At 42.5% G+C, this 25,948-nt stretch overlaps 1 protein-coding gene across 2 annotated transcripts; it reads left to right on the forward strand.

The window, feature by feature from the left end:
- The first annotated feature begins 246 nt into the window (after window positions 1–246).
- On the forward strand, window positions 247–23,141 carry HACD1 (3-hydroxyacyl-CoA dehydratase 1). 2 transcript variants are annotated; one of them, XM_032624663.1, is made up of 8 exons: window positions 675–947; window positions 10,317–10,434; window positions 10,622–10,640; window positions 10,717–10,805; window positions 13,404–13,525; window positions 18,515–18,693; window positions 21,316–21,374; window positions 22,826–23,141. In XM_032624663.1, exons 1-8 carry the CDS (start codon window positions 808–810, stop codon window positions 22,829–22,831), a joined length of 732 nt encoding a protein of 243 aa, XP_032480554.1. In that variant the 5' UTR covers window positions 675–807; the 3' UTR covers window positions 22,832–23,141. The 2 variants fall into 2 exon arrangements, with proteins under 2 accessions (XP_032480555.1, XP_032480554.1); XM_032624664.1 differs by lacking the exons at window positions 675–947; window positions 22,826–23,141 and adding an exon at window positions 247–387 and having other exon boundaries at window positions 21,316–21,486.
- Window positions 23,142–25,948: the final 2,807 nt, after the last annotated feature.

Consider the following 25,948-nt stretch of genomic DNA (forward strand, 5'->3'; position numbering starts at 1 on the left):
GGGATACTACGTTTCTTGAGGGAAGGGCTCTTGCTAGCTTTCCATCCGTAGGTTGCCTCTGTCTGCGCAAACTTTTCTCCTTTCGTATCTTGTCACGTCCTATTTCCTCCAGTTTCCCTCTAACATCCAGCATCCCGCGCTGCAGTGCAATGAACGCCCACAGAACGCTGGCTCCAGTGGAATCCACGCAGGTGGGGCACTCCTATTCCACCCCCCGCCCCATGCCTGCTCCGCCGGCTGGGAAAAGTGAAACAGGGTGAAAAGTGGGCGCTTCCTCCCCAGAAGCTCTGAAGAATGAGTCTTTGGCGGGAGGATCCCACGGCCTCTCTCCACCTCCAGAAACAATCTTACAGAAGTCTGGGCGGGGCAGGGCCACGCCAAGTCCAGGTGCGTTTCGGCTCAAGGCACTAACTAGCAAGGCGCCCGTAGTCTGCGCCAAGACGCTCGGGCTGTCTCCAAGAGGAGGCTCCCCCAGCTGGCGAGGCGGATGGGTTTCCCCGAGAGCAGAGCTTGAGCTCGCACCCAGGGGCTCCCGGGACCCCCGCGCGCCCCCTCGCCCAGGACCGGCGGCCGGGTCCCCGCGCGGCGCGCGCTCCCGCGGGCCGGGGGCGGGGCGGTGGCCCGGGACGCCCTCTCCTCCCCCTGCGGGCGGCCGGGCTGGCGGCGCCGAGGCTCCTGCGCGCGGCACATGGGGCGCCTGACGGAGGCGGCGGCGGCAGCGGGCGGCGGCGCTTCAGCGGCGCGCTCGGCCGGACCCCTCCCGCTCCCCTGCCCCTCTCGTCCACGTCCCCCGGCTGCGCGGCCGCCATGGCGTCCAGCGAGGAGGACGGCACCAACGGCGGCGCCTCGGAGGCCGGCGAGGAGAGGGAGACCGCGGGCAAGAGGACGCGCCGGGGCTTGCTGGCCACCGCTTGGCTCACCTTCTACAACATCGCCATGACCGCGGGGTACGTGCGCCCCGAGGGGCCCTCCTCGCGCCGCCGCCCCTTGGCGTTCCGCGCTCCGGGTGCCGGCGGGCCGCGGGGCGCGCCCGGAGGCGGGGTGGTCGCGGCGCGGGGGCGGCGCGCAGCGCGGGGCCGTGGGGGAGGGGCGTTGCAGCCGCCGCCGGGCTTGAATGGAGCGTGGTCGGGGGGGCCAGGGGCGCCGGGGCCCTGCTCGCGGGGCATTGCCTAATACGGTGCACGGCGTGCGCTGCGGCCGCGGGGCGCGGGCCGGAGGTTAAGTATAGACCCGGGCAGGAATGCGGGGCCGCCCCGCCGGGGAGGCGGCTCCGGCCCGGCCGCCGCGGGCGCCGCTGCTGCTGCAGCTGGAGAAACGCCGGGGTCCCGCCACCCCGGAGCCCGGAGCCGTCTGGCCGGAGGCCCAGACCTGAGTCCTCGGCCGCCAGCCCCTGGAGTGCGTCCTCGTGCCGCCGATGGTTGGGCAGAGTGTTCCTAACTGTTCGTGTCGCTACGGGGTTTTTTGCTGTTGTTTTGTTTTGTTTTTTAAGTAATAGTGCTCCCGAGAGCTTCTTACTTGGGACGGTTTTCTAAAAACCCTGCCGGATCGGAGCATAGCACTCGTGTCCAGCATCTTGTTGGCTCCATGACTGATACCCGTACTTTTATTTGTGGCTTTCAGTACGACTTACAAATTAAGGTTACACAATGACTGTCTCTCTGCAAAGAGCTGTCACAGTGACTTGTGTCGACCGCTTTTCAAAACCGGCTGGGAAAATGCTCTTGCGTTTCTCAATGGCGTTGCCGTTTAAAAAAGTTATTTTCCCGTTATTACATGAAGTATTATTAATCTATACAAATCTGGGGAAACGTTTAACACCTTTAACTTTCTCTAGGGCTTATAGAAAAATGTGATTGATAAAGATTTAATAAATGATTTGACACAGTACTGAGTACTTATTATGTGCTTAATACCAAATACAGTTAATGAAAATATTGCTATCTATTGAGGATTCGCTGTGCGCTAGGCACTGTGTCGGTCACTCTAGGTGTAGTATGTCATTTCCGGTCCTCTGCAGTCCTGTGAGGGGTGCATGATATTACATTTGATAGACTAGAAAACCGAGGCACAAATAGGTGAAGTCGCTTGCTCAAGTTCCCCAAACCAGCAAGTGTCAGACTTGGATTTCGGCACAGTCTGAATCCAGAGCTGTGCTACTTCTTTCCACTTTACTAAATTTTATAATCTTGAAAGGGAAAACTAATAGAATCAAAGCTACTGTAGAACAATGGAGTACCCACTGTGTGCTGCAGCCTTTAGATACCCTGGAGGCTGAAAATATCCTCTGTCCTCTGTGCTAGTCTCATCCAGTTAGTAAACACTCCGGGGATGCCTACCATTTATTAACTGGTCTTGTCCCTTTCCTTTCCAGGCCACTCTCCCTTTTGAAGGCTGAGTTACCTTTTCAAAAAATGAAACTCAATGCATAACTCCAGTTTAAAGCCTTCGGTGACCACCCCCCCCACCATTGCCTCTACTGTTGTGGGAGGGATTTAGGCTGTCTGTCGTTCAAGGCCCTTTGCAATATCTCCCTGATTTCCTCTTTCCAGTTTTATTGCTTTTGAAGTCTACTGTAACTATGCCCTCAGACACCATGCAGTTTTATTTTCATGGCTCTCTCCATCTTTGCTCAGGCTGCTCATTCTTTGGGTAATAATCCCCGTGTTTCTGCTGTGACTTCTAGCCAAGCCACCTCTGCAGTTTTCTGGGTCTCTTACCCGACCTGCAGTAGAATTAAATGTTCTCTCAGCTGTGTTCTCACACTTCATTCCTAACCTTCCCCCCTGGCTCAGCAAATTACTGCTTCCCCAAAACTTGTTTGTCTCCCTGCCTGTGTTGAGAAGGTCCCTTGCCAAAGGGTGGGATAGGGAGGGTGGGAGGGAGGGAGATGCAAGAGGGAAGAGATACGGGAACATATGTATATGTATAACTGATTCACTTTGTTATAAAGCAGAAACTAACACACCATTGTAAAGCAATTATACTCCAATAAAGATGTAAAAAAAAAAAAAGGCAAGGGGAACGGAAATGGAATAATCCATATAATTAACCCTTTGGAGGCTTTCTAAAGGTGTTGAGATTTGAAGAAGGGATAGGATTTGCATATGTAGAGGGTAGATATTCCAAGTGAGCTTAATTCTGGAAATAGGCATGAGATGCAAGAAAGCCTCCCGATTTAATTGGAGGGCTGGGGCAGAGGGACCCTGTTGTTTATCCATCCTCTATATATACTAGTTTACATCTGCTAATGCAAAGGTTCTTTTTGTTCATTTGCTTGTTCTGTTTTCCTCTTTTAGCAGAACTTTGGAGGGTTTATTAATTTTTTTGTAATCGTCTTGAAAACAATCAAAATAATATTTAAGAAATAAAATTTTACATAAATGTAGGAAAGAACTTGCCTAATTCTATAAGCGTAGCATGGCCTTTCATTTTTCCTTGTTAACGCTCACGTGAGTTACTTCCTTCAGATTTTTACTCAAATCTCCATTCTCAGGGAGGCCTTCGTGGCTATCTTCGTTCAAATAGCAAAAACCGCACACAAACACTCCTTATCCCCCTTGCCTACTTAATTTTTCTCTATCGTACTTATTACCGTATAACTGTACAATGAATTCTACTGATTGGTCCTGTTGCTTATTGTCTGTGTCGTCCTGTAACAGTGTCAGCTCCGTGAAGCACTCAAGAAATATTTGTTGAGTGACTGAATGCACATTAGAGGGTATTGTAGTTACAGTATCTGCTGTGTAGGACATTCTGTTTTCACTCACTGTTTCACCAAATATTTCTACGTAGTTTTCATAATTACACTCTTTCGTGGTTACATAAGAGGGAATAGAGTTAAGGTACAGTAATGGACTAAATCATGCCTCTAATGATGTTTTACTTTAATTTGTTTCTCTTGAATTAGTTGTTTAAGATGAATTCCTGGAGTAGAACTACAGGATGTAATTAATTAAGTAATAATGTAATTTAAAGGGTGTGAGGATTTTTATTGTACTTGCTCACAACAGATGCTTGACTAGGAAAGTGAGCGTTTCTCTCTCTCTCTCTTTTAATTCTTTTGCTTTGCTACAAACACTTTTGAAGCCCACATGTGTTAGTGCATTATCCTAGGTCAAGCGAGAGACAAAAGCTAAATATTTTAGGCCCTGTCCTTGTAGAAGTGCTACCTGGGGCATTTGTAGATTGCAATAAAAGACAGGATGAAGTAAGTGTTCCGCAGAGGTGTCAAGTCAGACAGGTAGGGAGGATCAGAGGAAGCTTTGGGCGGAGGAGGGGGACCATCACATTCCAACTGAGCGGCGGGGATGAGGAAAGAGCAGGAGTTAGGGAACAATTCATGCTGACGTGCGGTTGGGGTGACAGCAAGCAGGCCTGCAATGTAGGCTGGGAAAGGAAGATGGATGGGGAGCCTGGCTCACTGCACAGGCCTTACATGCCTCGCTAACATGTTTGGATTTTCACCTGTAAACAGTACAGGAAGGTGTTCATTGAAGGTTATGTTTTCACTCCTTTTTAGCTGGGTGACCTTAGGTAAGTTCCATAACCTCTCTGACCCTGGGTTTTCTCATCGGTCAGGGTAGCAAAGCAACTACTTTGCTAGGTTATTACAAGGAATTAAGAAATAGTGGATATGAAGTGATCGGCAGGGTGCTGGACACACAGTGGGTGTTTAGAAAGGATAATTCCTACCCCTAGTGGTGAATTTAAAAATGCACGTCATGCAGAAAGAAGCTATTTAAGATATCCTCACAGTGTACATAGTCTGCATTAGCAGAGCACCAAACCCAAGGTTCAGGCACGTACATTTCTTGAAGTGTTGAGTAATAGACATATATTTTATTCCTGAGGTAGGTGGATCCATGTATGAACCTGCCACAACTTGTTTATCCTTCATCTGTGGATGGACGTTTGGGTTCTTTGCAGTTTGGGGCTATGACAGATGACGTGGTGAGCATCTGTATGCAAGTCTTGTGTGGACACACTTTCATTGTCCTTGGGTAAATACCTATGAGTAGCATGGCTGGGTCATAGGGTAGTCACACTGCTGATTTCTTATAAAACTGCCAAGCTTTTTTCAGAGTGGTTGTACAGTACATCCCCACGGGCAGTGAATGAGCTTTCCAGTTGCCACACATCCTCATCGGCACTTGGTGTGGTCAGTCGTCATAATTTTATACCTTCTAAGTGGTGTATTGTGTTACTGTGATTTTAATTTGCATTTCCCTAGTGACTAATGACCCTGAGCATCTTTTCATGGGTTTACTTACCAGTTGTGTACCTTTTTTTGGTATAGGGTCTGTTTAAATCTTTTGCCCATTTTTTATGGGTTTGTTGTTAGATGTTCAGGTATTGAATTTTGCAAGTTCTTTATATAGTCTGGATACAAGTCCTTTATCAGATATGTGATTTGTAAATATTTTCTATCAGGTATGGCTTGCTTTTTCATTCTCTTCACAATGTCTCTCAAAGAGCAGAAGGTCCTAATCGTACCGAAGTCCAGTTTATCTGGTTTTTTTTCTTTTATGAACCTTTCAGCTTAACTCTGTTGGCATGAGAGCCTTATGTGTGATAAATTGAAACACATGTTGGCTACTAAACGAGTCTGCATGTAGTCTAGGAAAGGAAGTTTAGAGTTGTCAGTGAACACCACACAGAAGTATGGATTGTATGAACGTCAAAGATCATCTTCGGGGCTTCCCTGGTGGCGCAGTGGTTGAGAGTCCGCCTGCCGATGCCAGGGACACGGGTTCGTGCCCCGGTCCGGGAAGATCCCACATGCCGCGCAGCGGCCGGGCCCGTGAGCCGTGGCCGCTGAGCCTGCGCGTCCAGAGCCTGTGCTCCGCAACGGGAGAGGCCACAACAGTGAGAGGCCCGCGTACCGCAAAAGAAGACGCGGTAAAATCAGAACATCATCCTTTCTCAGTAACTGCCGAGATAATGGATGTGGATAATGACCATCGGTGCTAACATCACAACGAAGAGGGACAGCCAGAAATTTTGGGCTCCCTGGGGAAGTACACAACACAACGGAGAAATTAACCTTGAACGTGAATCTGTCTGATCAATCCTTTAGAACTAACTATGCACTCACAGGAAATACGGAGGCCAGAAGAACATAATAAATGACATGGGGGTATCCAGTTAGCAAAACCCAGACTGCGGGTAACTCTGAAGGAACCACTCAGGGTCTTCAACAGATAAATTTCACGAGAAAGAGGGGAGGAGAGATGAGGATGGATGGAAGGAGGTGAAACCTATAGATTTAAAAGTCATAAAACACATAGCAACTAATTGCAATGTATGAATCTTATTTCAATCATGATTTTAAAAAATTATAAGACAGTTAAGGACATTTGTATCTTGACTCTAAGTTTTGTGATAGAAGAAGTTATTGTTCAATTCTTCACATGGGTAGTGGTGTTTTGGTTATGTTTATGAAAAATAAACCTTTTAGAGATACATAATTAAGCATTTATGAGTCATATTATAGGATGTATGAGATTTGATTCACAATAATCAGGGAGGAAGGCTTGTGGGGAAAGAAGTGAATAGAGGTTTGGATGAAACAAGACTGTCAATAAGATGATACTGATTGAAGCAGGGCAGTGGGCAAATGGGGGTTCATCGTACCACTCATTCTCTATACCTTTGTATATGTTTGAAGTTGTAAAAAAATTTTAAAGCAGTGTTGAAATTAAGAAAAAAAAGTATAGGTGTAGATAACCAAGTTCTTCAAAAAGCAGGTGGTCTCCAAGAAATCTGAGGAGAAAAAGAAGCACCAGGAGGCAGCTAGAAGAAAGAGCCCCACCTTCAGTAAGATTTTTCAGGGTAATTGTAGCCATAGTGGCATGAGAAGAAGGCATTTAGTGAGTGTTAGAAGGTGTTTAGGAAGTTATGCCACATCTCCTTTCGTTGCTTGCAGTGTTCTGTCTCCACTTAGTAACTTAAGGTTTCCTTGAGGCCAGAACTATGTCCTGTTATCCCAATTCCCCAGCACCTAGCACAGTACCTGTCCTGTATTGATCCTGAAGATGAATGAATGAAATAAATGAATTAAGCAAGTGAGAAACCTTCTACATGCGGAAACACATGTTTATATTTTCCAAAGAGAGTGTTTTGTCAAGGACTGAAAGTGTCTATTTGGGTTCATATTTAGGCAATCATTAGCTGTAGCATGATTTTTTAAAAAACCTGCCCAAAAAAGAATTCCTAATTGTAGACACTTCCTGTTGCTTTGGGAATTTTTTAAAATTACAGTTTACTAAACTGACAGATATAGGAAAGCCCAACGTTAGCTGAATGTAGGGCCCTCAAGAGAGACTTTGAGTCTCACCCTTTGTGATTGGCGGGGGGGGCACTTAGGAAGTGAGCACGGGTTAGTTCAGATGAGTTCCTGGCCATATTTACCAAAAAACAGATGAGAGGTTAGTATAGATAGTTCCATGGTCCTTTCTAACCCCGGAGTGTTAATTTCTTTTATTTCCAACAGGTGAGTGGGGATAGTATTGTTATACTGTGCTACTTGGTACAATACTGCCACCTATGGGACAACAGTAAAATTTGTTATACTGTTAAAAAGCATGGATTTTTATATCATGCCTTTAAAAATGTAGAAAACTTGCCATCTAAATTAATCTTTTGATGAATTCTTTGATAGGTTAACAGTTACCTCTTAAATCGGTCTTTGGTAAAAATCTGATATGGATTTGTCTAAAAGACAAGTATATGGGAAAATGTGAATGAAAACATTAAGCTTTTTGTTTTCTTGTTAGAAGTAGTGTAAGTAAGCACTTGGAATTGAGGATAATGAAATCAGAATGTTTTAAACCTGGAAGGTTACCTAAAACACTTATCCAGATTAAGCACACTCAGATTAGCCCAGCACAGGGTTGAGTGTTGGCTCTAATGCGGGATGGAAGCGTGAGGTGAATCCAGTAAAGCCATGGTGCAGTAGAAAGGGAAGAGCAGTGAGGGTTAGGAGACCTCCACCATTAACTTACCTCTGAGCCTTAGGGTAAGTCCGCAAGATATCTCATGCATGGTGATTGTTTCGTATAAAAGAGTGGCTTTCAAACTTTCTTGATCGCGTACTACTATCAGTTAAAATATTTGAGCATAACATTCTGTATAACTTTAAAAATTACTTACAATTTAAATACATGAATTATTATGATTAGCTAATATCCCAAGGCACAGTATATGCTTAGAGCCAGACCAGTACAGCAGAGTAGTTCAAGAGCATAGACTGTGAGATGAATGGTGAGTTGAGGTCCAGCTGACTGGCTGTAGGGCCCTTTCTGCCTATTTTCCACAGCAGTGAAATGGGATAGTAGTAGTCGCTACCTCATGGGGTATGTGAGGATGAATATTAATATATTAAATATGCATATAAGGACAGTGTCTGGAACATTGAAAGCACTCTGAAAGTGTACTTATTATCATTGTTGTTATTATCCTTAATACTTGTACATTTCAAAAGTCTTTGTGGTAGTTTCTGGCACTTGCCTGATTCCTTGTCATATCTCACTAAAGGTCATTGTTTTTTTCTTTCTTTTTTTTTTTTCGGTACGCGGGCCTCTCACTGTTGTGGCCTCTCCCGTTGCGGAGCACAGGCTCCGGACGCGCAGGCTCAGCGGCCATGGCTCACGAGCCCAGCTGCTCCGCGGCATGTGGGATCCTCCCGGACCGGGGCACGAACCCGTGTCCCCTGCATCAGCAGGCGGACTCTCCACCACTGCGCCACCAGGGAAGCCCAAGGTCATCGTTTTTAACCTCATTGTGCGCTGAGGAGAAGAGATTCCCGGGGCTGAAATGCCTCTCTGCCATTTTCTTGCTGTTTGATTGAGTCTCCATTTTCACCCCACTCAGTCCGTCGTTTCTTTGCAGGCACCTTTAAGCCATTTGTCTATTTTATTGAGTTCTCTTTAATTAAAAAGTTAAAACTGTATAAAATTATTATAAATTTTATAGTTCATAAATCCATTTAACTAGACAGTTTGGAGACCACTGTTTTCAAAAGCCTGGGGTAGCGATTCATTTCCATGGGTGTATTATTAAGGATTTTTAAAAGTTACAGGTGACGCAACTTTTTTAAACTTCAAAGTGCTTTTGTAATTGCAAAGGAAACTGGAAAAAAACATTACCTCTCATCAGTGACTCTTGGAGATTGAGTACCCGGGTGGCAAAGCCGGTCTCCACAGGTGTAGCTTGTGTTTTTAAGTGCCATTAATTCACAGCAACTATATTTAATGTACAAGTGTAAGTTAAAAGGGGGAAGGGGACATATGTATTTTTTCTTTTTCGAAAACAAACTTTTTCTTCAATTGAAGTATAGTTTGATTCAGGTGTGCAACATAGAGATTCAGTATTTTTGTAGAATATACTCTATTTGAAGTTATTAGGAAACAATGGCTATATTTCCCTGTGCTGTACAATATATCCTAGTTGCTTATTGATTTTATACATACTAGTTTGTATCTCTTAACTCCTGTCTTGCCCCTACCCCTGCTCTCTCCCCCTTGGTAACCACTAGTTTTAAAACACACTGTTTAAAAGCAGGCTTATGTCTGACCTTCTATATGTGTCCCTTCTGTGGCACCACAATTGTTTTTATTTAGAGAAAATGATAAAAATGTTAATTAATGATTCTCAATCAAGATTTTTTTTTTTTTTTTTTTTTTTTTTTTTTTTTTGTGGTATGCGGGCCTCTCACTGCTGTGGCCTCTCCCGTTGCGGAGCACAGGCTCCGGACACGCAGGCCCAGCGGCCAACGCTCACGGGCCCAGCCGCTCCGCGGCATGTGGGATCCTCCCAGACCGGGGCACGAACCCATGTCCCCTGCATCGGCAGGTGGACTCTCAACCACTGCGCCACCAGGGAAGCCCCTCAATCAAGATTTTTACGTATAATTACATATAAATATATACTATATATTTGTATAAAATACATATTTATACACACACAGCTTTTTACCTCAAATTTTTATATAATTATTAAATGCTTTATAATAACTTCATTTTTGGTACAGAAACCTATTCCTTCCGTCCGTCAGTTTATCTGCTGAGACCAAAAATACAATGCACAGTGTTTGACATTTGTATGTAGTTGATTTCGAGTATGTTCTCTTTATTCCCTTGAAGAGTCAATGTAAAAACGATGTTTGTCATTTCTTCCTATGGGTTTTTAAAATAGAATAATGAACTGAGAGCATAATAACACATACATGTTATTACTGTATAAATTATGACATTTCCTTAAGGATTCAGTGGAATTCGTTGTGATAGAATTTTATAAAATGCTTTTACTTTCTCTAGGTGGCTGGTACTAGCTATTGCCATGGTACGTTTTTATATGGAAAAAGGAACACACAAAGGTTTATATAGAAGTATTCAGAAGACACTTAAATTTTTCCAGACATTTGCCTTGCTTGAGGTAAGTTTTCAATGTCGCTGTTTATCTATCACTGCCATATTTATTTGAAAATACATCAGTTGAGCAAAATTAGTCTTATTTTGCTGATTATTTACTCCCTACAGATGCATTTAAAATTAACGATGACAGGAATTTATTTTATGTTGTATGTTATTGACATGTGATTTTTTTGTGTGTTTGCTTACAGATAGTCCACTGTTTAATTGGTGAGTTTTTGATTTAATTTTTATGTTTGACATAGATTGCATTTCGGGCAGTGGTTGACTTGTTTTTTTCTTTAAGGAATTGTGCCTACTTCTGTGCTTGTGGCTGGGGTCCAAGTGAGTTCAAGAATCTTTATGGTGTGGCTCGTTACTCACAGTATAAAACCAGTAAGTGACACAACACTTCGTCTACTTGAGCCTGCAGGAAAGCTTTCTTATTAATAGGAATCCAAAGTATTAACTGTATTTCAGGAAGCAGAACCCTTGGCCAAAGAAAGGTTGGGTTTGGATGTAAGTGTGATTGTACATTGACTTAGTGTGTTCGTAGAATGGCTTTGAAACACCAGCAAAACCAAAAATTGGCATTTTTATAGCCATATAAATTGGGGTTTTCCAATTAAAAAAATTTTTTTTATTTTAGGCTGCGTTGTGTCTTCGTTGCTGCGCGCGGGCTTTCTCTAGTTGCAGCAAGTGGGGGCTACTCTTTGTTGCAGTGCACGGGCTTCTCATTGCGGTGACTTCTCTTGTTACAGAGCACAGGCTCTAGAAGCGCAGGCTTCAGTAGTTGTGGCGCATGGGCTCAGTAGTTGTGGCTCGCAGGCTCTAGAGCGCCGGCTCAGTAGTTGTGGTGCATGGGCTTAGTTGCTTCATGGCATGTGGAATCTTCCCGGACCAGGGCTGCAACCCATGTCCCCTGCATTGGCAGACGATTCTTAACCACTGCACCAGCAGGGAAGTCCCTATCCACTCTTTTTTTTTTAAGATTCTTTTCCCATATAGGCCATTACAGAGTATTGGGTAGAGTTCCCTGTGCTATACAGTAGATCCTTATTAGTTATCTATTTTATATATAGTGGTATGTATGTGTCCATCCCAGTCTTCCAATTTATCTCTTCCGCCTCTTTTTTATACTGCAGAAAATCTCTTCCTTGATTTTACTATTTAATCTTCTCCTACAGTGGTATCCCATGGGCATCTTTCCACCCATCTTTAACTAATTCAACCAGCGTGTATTGAGTGCATTCTGTACCCCTGGCACTGTGCTTACTTCGGGATTTACAGAAATGAATAAGTCAGTCTCAGCTGTCAGGGGTACTGACCATCGGGGAGTAGGGGGCAGCCCTACAGATGTTGAGTCATTCAACAAGTATGAATTACGTGCCTATTCTGTTCCTGACTCTGTGCCGGGAATCTGGCTATTTACAATACACGTATGGTTCCCGCCTCATGGAGCCTGGAATTGGGAGAGATGGTACACAAGTTGTTGCAGAAATAATTGTTTGATTTTACTAGTGTTAGTGCTTTGAAACAAGAGGCCAGTGTGGATTGCAGTAACCGGCAGACTTGGCCTGACTTAAGGAGTGAAGGAAGGCTTCCCCGAGGAAGGAGTGTATCAGCTGAGTGCTGTAGATATACAAGCGTTTGGCAGACAAATCCTGATAGAAATTGGCAAGTGTTATAATACAGATATGAACACAGTACTGTGAGAACAAGGAAGGGGAGCATGTAACTGCTCAGGGTGAGAGGAGGGGTTTGGGACAAGTTTTCCAGAGGCCGTGGTGGTTAGCTGGATCTTAAAGGTGAGAAAGGGTTTTCCATGGGAAGTATTGATAAAGGGAGGAGCATTCAGGGACTTCCCTGGTGGCACAGTGGTTAAGAATCCGCCTGCCAATGCAGGGGACACGGGTTCGAACCCTGGTCTGGGAAGATCCCACATGCCGCGGAGCAACTAAGCCCGTGCGCCACAACTACTGAGCCTGCGCTCTGGAGCCCGCGGGCCACAACTACTGAGCGCGTGGGCCCACAACTTACTGAGCCTGCGCTCTGGAGCCTGTGGGCCACAACTAACTGAAGCCCGTGCACCTAGAGCCCGTGCTCTGCAAACAAGAGAGGCCACCGCGATGAGAAGCCCGCACACCGCAACGAAGACCCAACGCAGCCAAAAATAAATAAATACATTTATAAAAAAATGAAAAGGGAGGAGCATCCTATTGATAATTAGAGGGAATGGCGCATGTTAAGACACATTCAGAGCATTTTCTGGAAATAATACAAATTTTGTGTCCCCAGAGAGAGCTGGGGGTGGGGTTGAGTCGTTGCACAAGAAGTCGAGATTTCTGAGCTCCAGCTGTAAAGATCCTTGAACATCACGCTCAGGTGGGAGGGGTTTTACCCTTTCCTCCTGTTAAGCAGTGGGGAAGCCATGAAGCTTTTAGATCCCAGGACTAGCACCTTCCAATTTTGTTTCTGTTGGTTTGCTTCTGTGTTTTGCTTTTAAGAGAAAACGTCCACCTCTGAAGTGGACACTGCATAGGGGGCTGTGACAGCATTCTGCATGAGAGGTGATCAGGTCCTAACTTGACACCGTGGTAGCAGGGCTGCAGTGAGTGGGCAGATTCGGGAGTTAGTGCTGCAGTAGGATGGGTGTGATTTGACGACCAACAGAAAGTCCGAGGGTCAGATTGTTCCATACTGGTTTTGAGGGGCTGATGTTGTCCTGGGATGGTTGAGTTATTGGCTGGAGTAGAAGGGTGAGACAGAGAACCCAATAGAAATTTGACCATTCCTGTGCTTAGAGCACATTTAAATCGTGTGTCTGTAAAGACTTATTAATGGTGACTGCATTGCATTTTCTGTATTGCATCTGTCTAACCCTAGCTCTCCGTTATAATAAAAGGCACGTACTAAATAATAAACAGAAAATATCTTCGTGGAGAAAGAAGTTCAAGGTTAAACAACGCTGTGGCTTTCTCTGTAATTCTGCAGATCCAGAATGAGGAGAGTGTGGTGCTTTTTCTGGTCGCGTGGACGGTGACAGAGATCACTCGCTATTCCTTCTACACATTCAGTCTTCTCGACCACTTGCCATACTTCGTTAAATGGGCCAGGTGGCGACGATGTCTTGCAGTTTAGTTGCTCTCGGTCCTGCGCATGCGTGTTTTGTGTGCTGAGCTAACAGAGAATTAAAATGTGTGTCTTAGCCCTGTGTTGCCAGGAGGCTGCTGCTTTTGAAATCAGCAGTGTTACAACTTGCATTCTAAAGGCTTAATTTAATGACCGGGCAACAATCATATTAACATATATCTTGAGTGAAAGCAATGCCAGACAAACTACGTTAGTGTCCTTAGCCTCTGAATCGGTCTTTCATTTTTCCTTGAAAGCAAGATATACATCTTTGGAATTACATTAAATCAACTCTTGGCCAAAAATATGGCATTTTGTTTGATTGACTTAAATTTTTTTTTGACAACTCACAAAGTTTTTATTCTACAAAACAAAGTTAGGAAAATAAGCTAAAACACTAAAAATAAACTTTAAAAATAGGCAAGCTTTAGTAACAAGATGCATATTAAAGAAATTATTTGAAACCTCCAGTGCATAGAAATTATTTTAACACGACAGACTTTCATTGAATTAAATACATACTGTTCTTGTAATTGCTAAAAGTGGCCCTTACATCAATCAGTTATTGATTTAAATTACTTTAATAGTCCACCTAGTATCCACAAGTTTTAGTATCTTATATATACAATGTCAACTTTTTTGTGTGTGTATAAAGTAGACAGACATTTTGTGTGTGTATAAAGTAGACAGACATTTTAAAAAGTCACCCTTAGAGACTTCCCTGGCGGTCCAGTGGTTAAGACTCCTTGCTTCCATTGCAGGGGGCACGGGTTTGATCCCCAGTCAGGGAACTCGGGGAACTAAGATCAGATCCTACATGCTGCATGGCACGGCCAGAACAACAACAAACAAACAAACAAAAAAGTCACCCTTATTTGAAATTGTATTGTTTGTTATGAGGACAAAATTTATATTTCAAGGGTTCTAAACATAGCCCTCCCAAAGCAACAGTTTTTAAAGCAGAAGATGTTCCGTCCTTTTTAAAGTATGCGTTCTTTGAGCAGCTGGTATTTTACAAAGTTATTATAAAAACAACTTATTATTTGTGCCCTTTGGAGAACAAATCACAAACCAGCATAGATTTGTTCATTTCATTCTCCATGTTGCACTTAGAGTTGAAATAACAATAATAACAATAACATATGCTGTGTACCTTCTGCATACCTGAGGTGCAGGTGTGAGTGCAACAAAATCTCTGTCCTCTCAAGATGGAAGGAACAGAAAATACAACAACTAACAGGTGTGAGAAATGCCAGGTGGTAAGAAATGCAGGGGAGCAGTTGGGTTAAGAAACGTCTATCCCATATATGTCTATGTAGATAGGTAAATTAGATAGATAGATACGATAGATAAGATAGATAGATAAGATAGGGAGATAGGGAGATAGATATGTATCCCACATAGGTAGAATACAAGAATTTGACAGTATTTTCATTCGTTAAAATTTTTATTAAGCTACAAAAGTAATATGCTTTCACTGTGAAAAACTCTCAAATAGTTTTAGTATATAGAATAAACATGGAAAGTTCCTGTTTGTACTCCTACGTGAGCCCCACTCGCTTTCCTTGGAGAGAGAAAGTTGGGAGTTTACCATCAGACTTTTTCTTAATAACAGCAATGTGAACACACAGATGTGAGTTTTTAAAAACATAAATAGGGGCTTCCCTGGTGGCGCAGTGGTTGAGAATCTGCCTGCTAATGCAGGGGACATGGGTTCGAGCCCTGGTCTGGGAGGATCCCACATGCCGCGGAGCAACTAGGCCCGTGAGCCACAACTACTGAGCCTGCGCGTCTGGAGCCTGTGCTCCGCAACAAGAGAGGCCGCGATAGAGGCCTGCGCACCGCGATGAAGAGTGGCCCCCGCTTGCCACAACTAGAGAAAGCCCTCGCACAGAAACAAAGACCCAACAACAGCAAAAATAAATAAATTAATTAATAAACTCCTACCCCCAACATCTTCTTTAAAAAAAACAAACAAAACATAAATAGGATACGATACTTGATTTTTGTTTACATATTGGAGATCTTTTTTTAAGTCAGTACAGATCCATTTAGATCTAGCTCTCTAACTCTTAATGCTGCATAATATTCCATAGTATGACTGACTCGGTTCTATATTGCTAGAATTTAGATTATTCCCAGTTTTCTGATGCTATAAATATGCTTTGTGATATTAAAAACAATGTAATATCCATATTTCCATTATTTTTTAAAACTCTGATATTTGTATTAATCCATAGCTAGCTTATAAAGGTAATTCATAACTAGTGTCAGACTTGTTTTTGCTCCCCTTATACAAAAGGCCTAACATTTTTTATTAATTACTCCTTTTTTAATAACTCATATTATACATGTTCAAATATAATAAATTAGTATATATAAATAACCTAAAAGAATAAAAACCTTTTAAATTGTCTATATTCCCCCACAAAGGATTATCACTCTTAATTATACTATATACCCTTTCAAACGTTTTTATATTCTCTAGCTCTTTTTTAGATATTTGTGGCTTACCATTTTGAATATGACAAAATACTTCAAAATTATAGTTGGAGCTTAAACGTTTCGTCTGTCATAAGAAGGTTGCACTACCATTTATAAGCGTTTGGCAAAATTGGCAGTTTGGAATGTAGCTGGATTCTAATCCCAGAATGCATCTCATGCCATTTTGAATGACCTCCGTCTTTCAGACTTCTAGCACCTTTGAAAATACTAATTCATAATATAGTCTCTTTTTATTTGCTGTATTTATAAAATTTGTTTGCGGGAGATAATGGTCTCTAATGCTTTGCCCGCCTTTTAGAATGCATTTGCATGTCTTGAATTTCTGGAAAAGTTCCAAACTCTACCATTGCATGTTTAAATTTGCTGTTAGAAATCCTTTGTCAATTGCCTTAATGTTAAACAGGTTACTATAAAATCTTTCAACTTTGAAATGCACATGTTAACATAACACATCACGTCAGTTAAGCATAATCGTGAATAATTATGTTTCATGTCAAAAATCTTAAAGATCCCAACCAGCTGTATATTTGCCAACCCCATTAAATAACCTAAAATAACATTTATATTTATGTTCCAGTGTTGAAGCTATTCTCAAGTAAAGCTTAAAAATGGCTTCTTATTTATAGAGTTGCCCTGCTGTGATGGTTTGAATATACTTTGATTCTATTTATCTGTCAGACATGTTCCTAGAAAAACCCACTGAATAGATAAATGCATAATGTTATGTTTTCATATTGATTTCCATTTTAATTTCAAAAATGCAGTTCCTTCAGAAAATTTTTGATGACAATTGGGAATCTGTAAGGAAACATCATGTCTCTTTCTGAATAAGCAGTTAAATCTGTCATGCTGCCATCAGAACTTAGAGAGTTGGTGACATAGAGCCTTTTCAAAGTGCAAGTAAAGTCAAATTGTGTAATTTTTTCCCATTTCATTAAAAACAATCACGTCTTTAAGGCTTTAACCTAGTTTATACTTAGTGTGATATTTTTTCAGTTAAAGAACAATCTTGGGCTTCCCTGGTGGTGCAGTGGTTGGGAGTCCGCCTGCTGATTCAGGGGACACGGGTTCGTGCCCCGGTCCGGGAAGATCCCACATGCCGCGGAGCGGCTGGGCCCGTGAGCCATGGCCGCTGAGCCTGCGCGTCCGGAGCCTGTGCTCCGCAATGGGAGAGGCTGCAACAGCGAGAGGCCCGCGTACAGCAAAAAAAAAATAAATAAATAAAATAAAGAACAATCTTACCCCCCAAAAAAATTATCTGAGAGTCACATAAAGTTAAAAAAAAAATTTAAGAGGCTTGAATGTCTTACTCAAGAAAGGAATATAAAATGCTCAGTTATGTACTTTTAAATTGAGGTAGAAAATCGAGGTTGGAAAAAATTGATTTAAATGATACACACATAACTACCCCAGGCTGGTGAGGAAGCAGGTGGCATGCACAAGGCAAGGAGGGGACACAGAGGGACAGTAGAAGGATCATTTTCTTTCTTTACCAGTTCGTCTATTTTGGCAAATAATTCTGCCCCCCTCTGTCCCCTCTTGTCCTTGCATATCCTTGGCACATAGGAATAAGGAAACTCTTAAGAAATGTCATTACCTTGGGCGCTTGAGGCTGTCCTGCGGGTGCACTAGTGGACACTTGTGCAGTGTTCCTCTAACTGTAGGCGGAAGTGATGCTGGGCCCGCTCTGTGTTGGAGGATGCTCCGCAATCCAAATGAACAAACTGTGACTTGGATTTTGACTAGAACTCTCTCAGCTCTCTTTTAAGCAAGCTGACTGTTCCTTTAATGTGCAAATTCAGGAAACGGCCTGTCTTCCTTGTTTTGTCTTGAAAACAGTTTTAGGCAGTATGTTTGTTAGTAGTTACTGACGCTTCAGGTGGTTTTATCAGTTTTCTAAAATAGTCATTCTTTTAATTAGTAACCACAAAGCGTTTTCCAAATGTCTCCAAACAACGACTTTGGCAATTTCAAGATTTAGATATAAAATTAGGATCATAACTGGTCTTTTTAAAAAAACACAGCATTTGATCAACAAATGACTAACTGCAGGGGAAAAAAAATCAGTATGATTCCAGATGTCAAAGCAGTTACTTTTACAATGCTTACATTTACTTTACAATACACTATAATAGTTATAGTACTTGTATACTTTATTATACTTAAAAAACTGCATCAATCAGTCACTGACTTTAAAATGTATTGTTATTTCAGTCCTGTAAAGTAAGTTGACTTCTTACTTTATTAAGATCTTGCCATGAAAATGGAAACTACTATAAGAAAAAAAAAGATGATAATTAATAAGCAAATGATTAAAGTGAAAAAAACTTAACCTTGTTACGTGAGGTTAATATAAGTATGTATAGAAAGGAGAACTTTTAAGCTTAAATAAAGTAGTAGCAAAAGAATCATGATATAAAATCCAATAATTATTCTAGAAAATAATTGTCAGGTTTTTCTTTCTCCAGATACAATTTTTTTATCATCTTATATCCTGTTGGAGTTGCTGGTGAACTTCTTACAATATACGCTGCATTACCATATGTGAAGAAAACAGGAATGTTCTCAATAAGACTTCCCAATAAATACAATGTCTCTTTTGACTACTATTATTTTCTTCTTATAACCATGGCCTCGTATATACCATGTAAGTATGTCTCTATTAGTAGTATACTTTGATTTAGCATATGCTGTCAAAGTTTTTCAAAAGATGTCATGAGATGCCAGATTAATAAACAAGGAAAATTAGTGTCTTAAAAATGCATCAAAACCTCCGTTCAGTGCCACATGTATTCATAATGTGAAATAACTGAAGGGTGAGTTGTGAGAAAAAAAGGTAAGTAAATTAACACACAAATGATTGCCTTCTCAAAATCACTTAAAAATAAGCTTAGTATGATTTATGTTTTTAAAGAAAAGATAAAGCCTGCAGTGAACTCTTTGAAAGCATTTAGAAATTATGTATCTGAACATGAACATTTTATCCAAGAAAATCTGAGGTCATTTCTATTCATTAAACACATACTTGGAAAGATCATCCAGGAGTACTTGTTAGCCTTCTGTGTGTTGCCCTGTGTACTAGAAAATAATAAAAAAGCTGCTTTTCTTAAAATATTTTGAATAACTCAGTCTTTCCACTAATTTCTCCTTACCTTTCAATAGGTGCAATGCATTGGTGAGACTCTATTCATTTCATTTAAATACAAAGTGGTATATTTTTAGGTCAGATTTTGATAATCACTAGCAGGAAATATGAAGATAAAGCAAAGGTGTTGTTTGCCCCCCTCAATAAAGTTAGAGACTCCGGGTCAGCGCGGGGCGGAAAGAGAAATGAGAAATGTTTATAGAATCTAAAATCGACATTGACGTAATATGAAATATTTCATCTAAAGAGGATGAACATAAAATGTGGCCACTTCCTTGGGACCTCCAACTTTTAAGTTTTTCCAAAATCAAAATTGCCTTGATGGTCATATAGTGATTTTATTCCCCTTATCTTCTCCCATCTCAGCCTGACTCTCCTCCGATTATCCACCAGGGCCAGTTCAGGAGGGCTCGCGGGTGGTGTGCCTATGACACTTGTTTCTTCCCCTGCTTTGCGCAACATCTAGTGAATGTTGGAGGTCTGGAGCAGAGCCAGACCTGTCCTATCATAGTTACAGGTTCAGGTCTTGGGTTGCCTTTTTTTCCTCACAGCCACTGAGGCATCTCTGTGGAAACCCAGGGCCCAAGAGATCATGGTTTGAAACCATCAAACCAGTAACTTGTGACTGCATTTTCAGGTGTCCTGTGAAGACCAGCCTTTGCCAGTAGCTGCTTCTCAGTTTAGGAGGCTGTCGGTTACCTGAGAGCCCCAACTGCTGGAGGATCAGCCAGCCAGGGGGGTGTTTTCCACCTCATTATTAGTATTAGTAGTAATAGCAACTAATTATACTTTGCTTATTAAATCCTTTGCTAATTACAAGTATAAACATACATTTTGAGCACTTAGTGCTCAAAAGAAGTCCTTTTAGTTCCCATTTATCAATGGGGCCATTAGAGATTAGAGAGGTTAAGAGAATTGCTTTAAAAATCGCTCAGCTAGTGAATAAGATCAAGGTTTGAACTCAAGCCCATACTTCTACTAAACTACTCAAGATGTTATAGAAGTATTTGCAAAAATCGGTCAGTTAGCTTTAAGTCTATATGGCCTGAATATATTTAGGCCCTTAGGTATAATATGATGGTTACATTAATGAAGGTTGGATACCTAAATAAAAAAATAAAATCTTTTATGCATGTTGGCTCCATTTGAGCTAAGTTCAAGAAGTAGTTACCCACAGTTGCCTAAGCAAGATATTCAAAGCTTGTTTTGTCATTAGGTTCTTTAGTTGTGGCTGTTCTGTTCATCGTTTTCAGAGATATTTGTATACTTGTACTGTTTGTAGCTGATGTTAATTTGTTTGTGCACCAACGTTTACCCTATAATTTAAAGTACTGGTTCAGATTGGCTCAAAATAATTCTCCAGATTTGACAGGGTGGATGACCATTTGTCTAACTGACCCAATACATATATATTTGTGTGTGTGTACCAGACTACCCTTACGCCCAGCCAAGAGGGGCTTTTGCTCTGGGCCCAGTTTTAGATAGAGGGCTGTGTCCTGGCTCACTGCTGGTCACCACTCCACACAGGACCCCCGTCCTTCAGATCACATCCTGGAAACCCGGGACCATGGAATTTGCAACCCAGAGGGCACTGAGCGCGCATCTAGACTGCATAGCTCTCTTGCCCAGTCTGTTCTCCTGGGGGTTATAGCACCGTTACCTGTGTACACATCCCTGAGATCAGGGGGCAGCTGTTTGTGAGGGGGGTGGATGCAGCTGGGCTGTGTGGCCTTGGACATCCACACAGATGTTCACGAGACCCCTCATGGTACAGGACAGCCGATGGAATGGAGAGAAGGGGCCAGGTGGGGCAGCTTTCCTTGTGCAGCACTGTTCCGGCACGGTGTTCCGAAGAGTTATAGAATTCTAAATTCAGACATGGCCTTCCAGGTCATTATGAAGAGATATTTATCAAAATATTTAAGTTTGCTGAAAAGACTGACAGTTGATGGCATTAAAATATTTAGGCATATGGTATGTGGCCCTGAGCCCTGTAAATACTAGGGGGGTAGTAGCAACTGTATATGATGTGCTTGCTTTCAAAGGCCGCCATGTTTAAGAGGTTTCAAGTATAAAAGATTTCCAACCATAGCTTACCTTCTCTGTTTTCTTTTTTCAATTAAGTGTTTCCACAACTCTACTTTCATATGTTACGTCAGAGAAGAAAGGTGCTTCACGGAGAGGTGATTGTCGAAAAGGATGATTAAATGATCCCTACAACAAGGTGCCTTTTCCAGAATAACCAGGATTACTTGAGTCCAAGTTTTAATAATAAGAATAAACAGCTTCATGAAATACTGAGGATTGTGTTATTTCTTAAACTATAACTTGGGACACGTGGTATTTGCCAATATTTGTCTTCAGATTGTGCCAGGTCCGTTTTCTCCAAGAACTATGCAAGTATTTATTATCGACTCCTGGGTAGGTGATGATCATAAAAAAAAATAATTGGGTGTATTACCTGGAAAAAAAAACTTTTGTTAGTTTTTGAACTAAAAATAAGTTTTACTAAATTTTTTTTGCAGCATATGTTCAAAGCTCTTGAAATCAATATTTAGAAATTAGTTTAATGATTTAATATTATGATGCCTGCCAGTGATATTTACGTGATATTTATAAATGAAACTAAATACAGAATTATAATAACTGTTAATAATGTATTAGCATTTCTTGAACCCAAGGTCTATTTCTCTCAAGTTATAAGGTAGCATTTTTGATTAATAACAGTTTTTGGAAGCATAGACATAGTTTGCTATGGTAAATCTTTTGATCTAGATAAAGTAGTCATATAAAAAGCCCAAAATATTCAAGTAGGTGTCACAGTTGGAAAATATTCTTTGGAAATATGTTTAGGCCACTGAAATTATACTCCTAAGCAAGTTTATTTTTATTTGAATTAACTACTCAAGGTCAAGCTTTTCAATTGTAAGGATTTTAAGGGATTAGAAAGAAAGAATGTATGTATATACTTGGCCTCACTTGTAAAAAAAACATAATAACGTTGAATCTGATGGTAACACTGTGTCTGTTACATTCAGAACTCTGGCTGAAAAAGGCTGCTCTATACCGTGGAATCATCTAATAAAAAATCATCTTGTGACAATCCCTTTGTGGTACTTAGGTAACAAAATGTTTTAGGGTATGATCTGAAATAGACTTCATTTTATTCTGAATTCCACTGAATAGCAAAAATCTTACGGTAAAGCTTCTGTCCACGGGTTGAATAGAAAGATACACTGAAGAAAATCTAATAATGCTTTAGTTCTAAAAATGTTTTAACTCTTAAAAATGTCCTTAAAAAATTTCCCCCTTATATTAAGGTATGCTGCTTTCCTGGCCTGTTTTAGAGACACTATTAAATGTGTGCCTTTAAAAGAAAAGGAACTTTTGGCCTGCTATAGATATGTAGGTGTGATTTTGGCTTTAATTGTTCTGTATTCTTTGCCTTTACAATCAGCATGTAACTTTACACTTTTCAGAATTGCTTGTTTTGTGTTACTACCTCCTTTTCAAATGATTTCATGTGGAGATTTGTAGTGCAGCATAGTTTTGCAAACTTACATTTTAGATAACTTGATTTTTAAAAAGGTGCTATTTCTCTTATTATGTTACATTTTTAATATTTCCTTTGCAGGATTAGATTACGGATTCTCAAAAACGCTGATGTTCATTCTGCATTTACATGGCTTTGATCGTTTTCATCTTGAATTCTTATACGGAAGAAATTTTCAGGGACTTTTTCCTTTTGGTAACATAGTATAAGAAGCTCACATATTTATCTTGTTAGATACCTGTCTTATGAAAAATATTTTCAATCCTTTCCCTAAAATTTGCATTAATTCAACTTGTACTCCCTACCAGCAGCTGTAATTCTTTTCTTTTCCCTTAAGTGATGGAATATCTTGAAGTAGGAATTGTGATCAACTTTAATAAAAATGAAATACGTCAAACTATTCAGGGACTATATTAATATACTCAGTGCATGCCGAAACTTTAGACTTAGTTTATCTTTTTTCTTTTTTTTTAAAGAAGATGTTGGGGGTCGGAGTTTATTAACTAATTTATTTTTGCTGTATTGGGTCTTCGTTTCTGTGCGAAGGCTTTCTCTAGTTGTGGCAAGCAGGGGCCACTCTTCGTCGCGGTGCGCGGGCCTCTCACTATCATGACGTCTTGTTGCGGAGCACAGGCTTCAGACGCGCAGGCTCAGTAGTTGTGGCTCACGGGCCTAGTTGCTCTGCGGCATGTGGGATCCTCCCAGACCAGGGCTCGAACCCGTGTCCTCTGCATTAGCAGGCAGATTCTCAACCGCTGCGCCACCAGGGAAGCCCCTAGATTTAGCTTATCTTCAGGATCTTTTATTTCAACAAATTCTAAGCTGTCTTTTGTGTAGAAAATAAAGTGCTTAAATGGTAGTTTCATTTTAAAAAGAGAGTATTTGGAAGTCCTTTGCACTTGTCTGCTGTGACAACATTTTCTTTTGAAAATCTCCCAAAAGCGTTCCTTTGCGTAGGCAAGTCAGGCTTGAATCAAATAGACCTTGAGGGCTTCCCTGGTGGTGCAGTGGTTAAAGAATCTCCTGCTGGTGCAGGGGACACGGGTTCGAGCCCTGGTCCAGGAGGATCCCACATGCCGCGGAGCAGCTAAACTCGTGTGCCACAACTACTGAAGCCCGCACGCCTGGAGCCTGTGCTCCGCAACAAGAGAAGCCACCGCAGTGAGAAGCCCACGCACCGCAACGAAGAGTAGCCCCCACTCGACGCAACTAGAGAAAACCTGCGCGCAGCAATGAAGACCCGATACCCTGTAATGCCTATATGGGAAAAGAATCTAAAAAAGTGGATATATGTGTATGTATAACTGCATCACTTTGCTGTACACCTGAAACTAACACAACACTGTAAATCAACTATACTCCAATAGAAAAATAAAAATACATTTTATTTTTTGATTTAGGATAGTGTCTTACCCCTATATTTTTAAATGCAGTTGTTCTTAAATCCACTTAACACTTTGTGGGTTTTACTTTTTAGGATAACGACTAGACAAATGGATTTCAGATCACAGCTTTTATAAGAGTGATCCTAGGACCCCAGAGTCTCTCCCTTGGAGGCTTTGCATCAGTGGCTGTAGGGCTGAGGAATCTACATTTCTAGCAAGGTGCTAGGTAGTTTGATGCAGGCAGTTGAGTTTCCACCACCCCTTTAAGAAACACTGCCACAGAGAAATATCAGGGGGCGGAGGGAGGTGACTTCTTACAAATGCCATATTCCGTGTACTTAATAAAACAGAAAAAAATCAGCATTCCATGTTCTATTGTCTCTAACCAAAATGAACACCATAGCTTTAAGTTTATACAAATGAAAAACTCGATATTTGCATAGGGTGAAGTAGTAAGACATTTTGTATGTGCTCTTTAAAGCATATGTTATTTTATAGCCATGTAATTGATCTGTCCATTCACTTAAGTAGTGTAGGGCAATAAGACAGAGAACAGTAGTAAAATCCAGAGCAATAATCAGGTTTTTTTCTTGTACTGAATTTAATGATATGAAATAAATGGACATCATAGTTTCAGTAGTTAAAAACTATGCTAGGGATTGAAATGGGGAAGATGGCGGAAGAGTAAGACGCGGAGATCGCCTTCCTCCCCACGGATACACCAGAAATACATCCACACGTGGAACAACTCCTACAGAACTCCTACTGAAGGCTGGCAGAAGACCTCAGACCTCCCAAAAGGCAAGAAACTCCCCACGTAACTGGGTAGGGCAAAAGAAAAAACAGAGACAAAAGAATAAGGACGGCACCTGCACCAGTGGGAGGGAGCTGTGAAGGAGGAAAAGTTTCCACACACTAGGAAGCCCCTCCGCGGGCGGAGACTGCGGGAGGCAGAGGGGGGAGTTTCGGGACCGCGGAGTAGTGCACAGCGACGGGTGCGGAGGGCAAAGCGGGGAGATTCCTGAACAGACGATCGGTGCCGACCGGCACTCACCAGCCCGAAGGCTTGCTGCTCACCCACCGGGGCGGGCGGGGCTGCGAGCTGAGGCTCGGGTTTTGGTTTTGGACGGAGCTCAGGGAGAGGACTGGGGTTGGCGGCTTGAACATAGCCTGAAGGGGTTAGTGCACCACGACTAGCCGGGAGGGAGTTCGGGGAAAAGCCTGCACCGGCCGAAGAGGCAAGAGACTTTTTCTTCCCTCTTTGTCTCCTGGTGCGCGAGGAGAGGGGTCTAAGAGCGCTGCTTAAAGGAACTCCAGAGACGGGCGCGAGCCGCGGCTAAAAGCGCGAACCCCAGAGACGGGCGCGAGCCGCAGCTGAGGGCGCGAGCCCCCGAGACGGGCGCGAGCCGCGGCTGAGAGCGCAAACCCCAGAGACGGGCGCGAGCCGCGGCTGAGGGCGCGAGCCCCCGAGACGGGCGCGAGCCGCGGCTGAGAGCGCAAACCCCAGAGACGGGCGCGAGCCGCGGCTGAGGGCGCGAGCCCCCGAGACGGGCGCGAGCCGCGGCGGGAAGCGCGAACCCCAGAGACGGGCGCGAGCCGCGGCTAAAACCGCGGACCCCAGAGACGGGCGGGAGACGCTAAGGCTGCTGCTGCCGCCACCAAGGGGCCTGTGTGCGAGCACAGGTCACTCTCCACACCCCTCTTCCGCGGAGCCTGTGCAGCCCGCCACTGCCAGGTTCCCGGGATCCAGGGACAACTTCCCCGGGAGTACGCACGGCGGGTCTCAGGCTGGTGCAACGTCACGCCGGCCTCTGCCGCA

Source organism: Phocoena sinus, chromosome 2 (genome assembly GCF_008692025.1).
Source record: "Phocoena sinus isolate mPhoSin1 chromosome 2, mPhoSin1.pri, whole genome shotgun sequence".
NCBI classification, from domain to species: Eukaryota; Metazoa; Chordata; class Mammalia; order Artiodactyla; family Phocoenidae; genus Phocoena; species Phocoena sinus.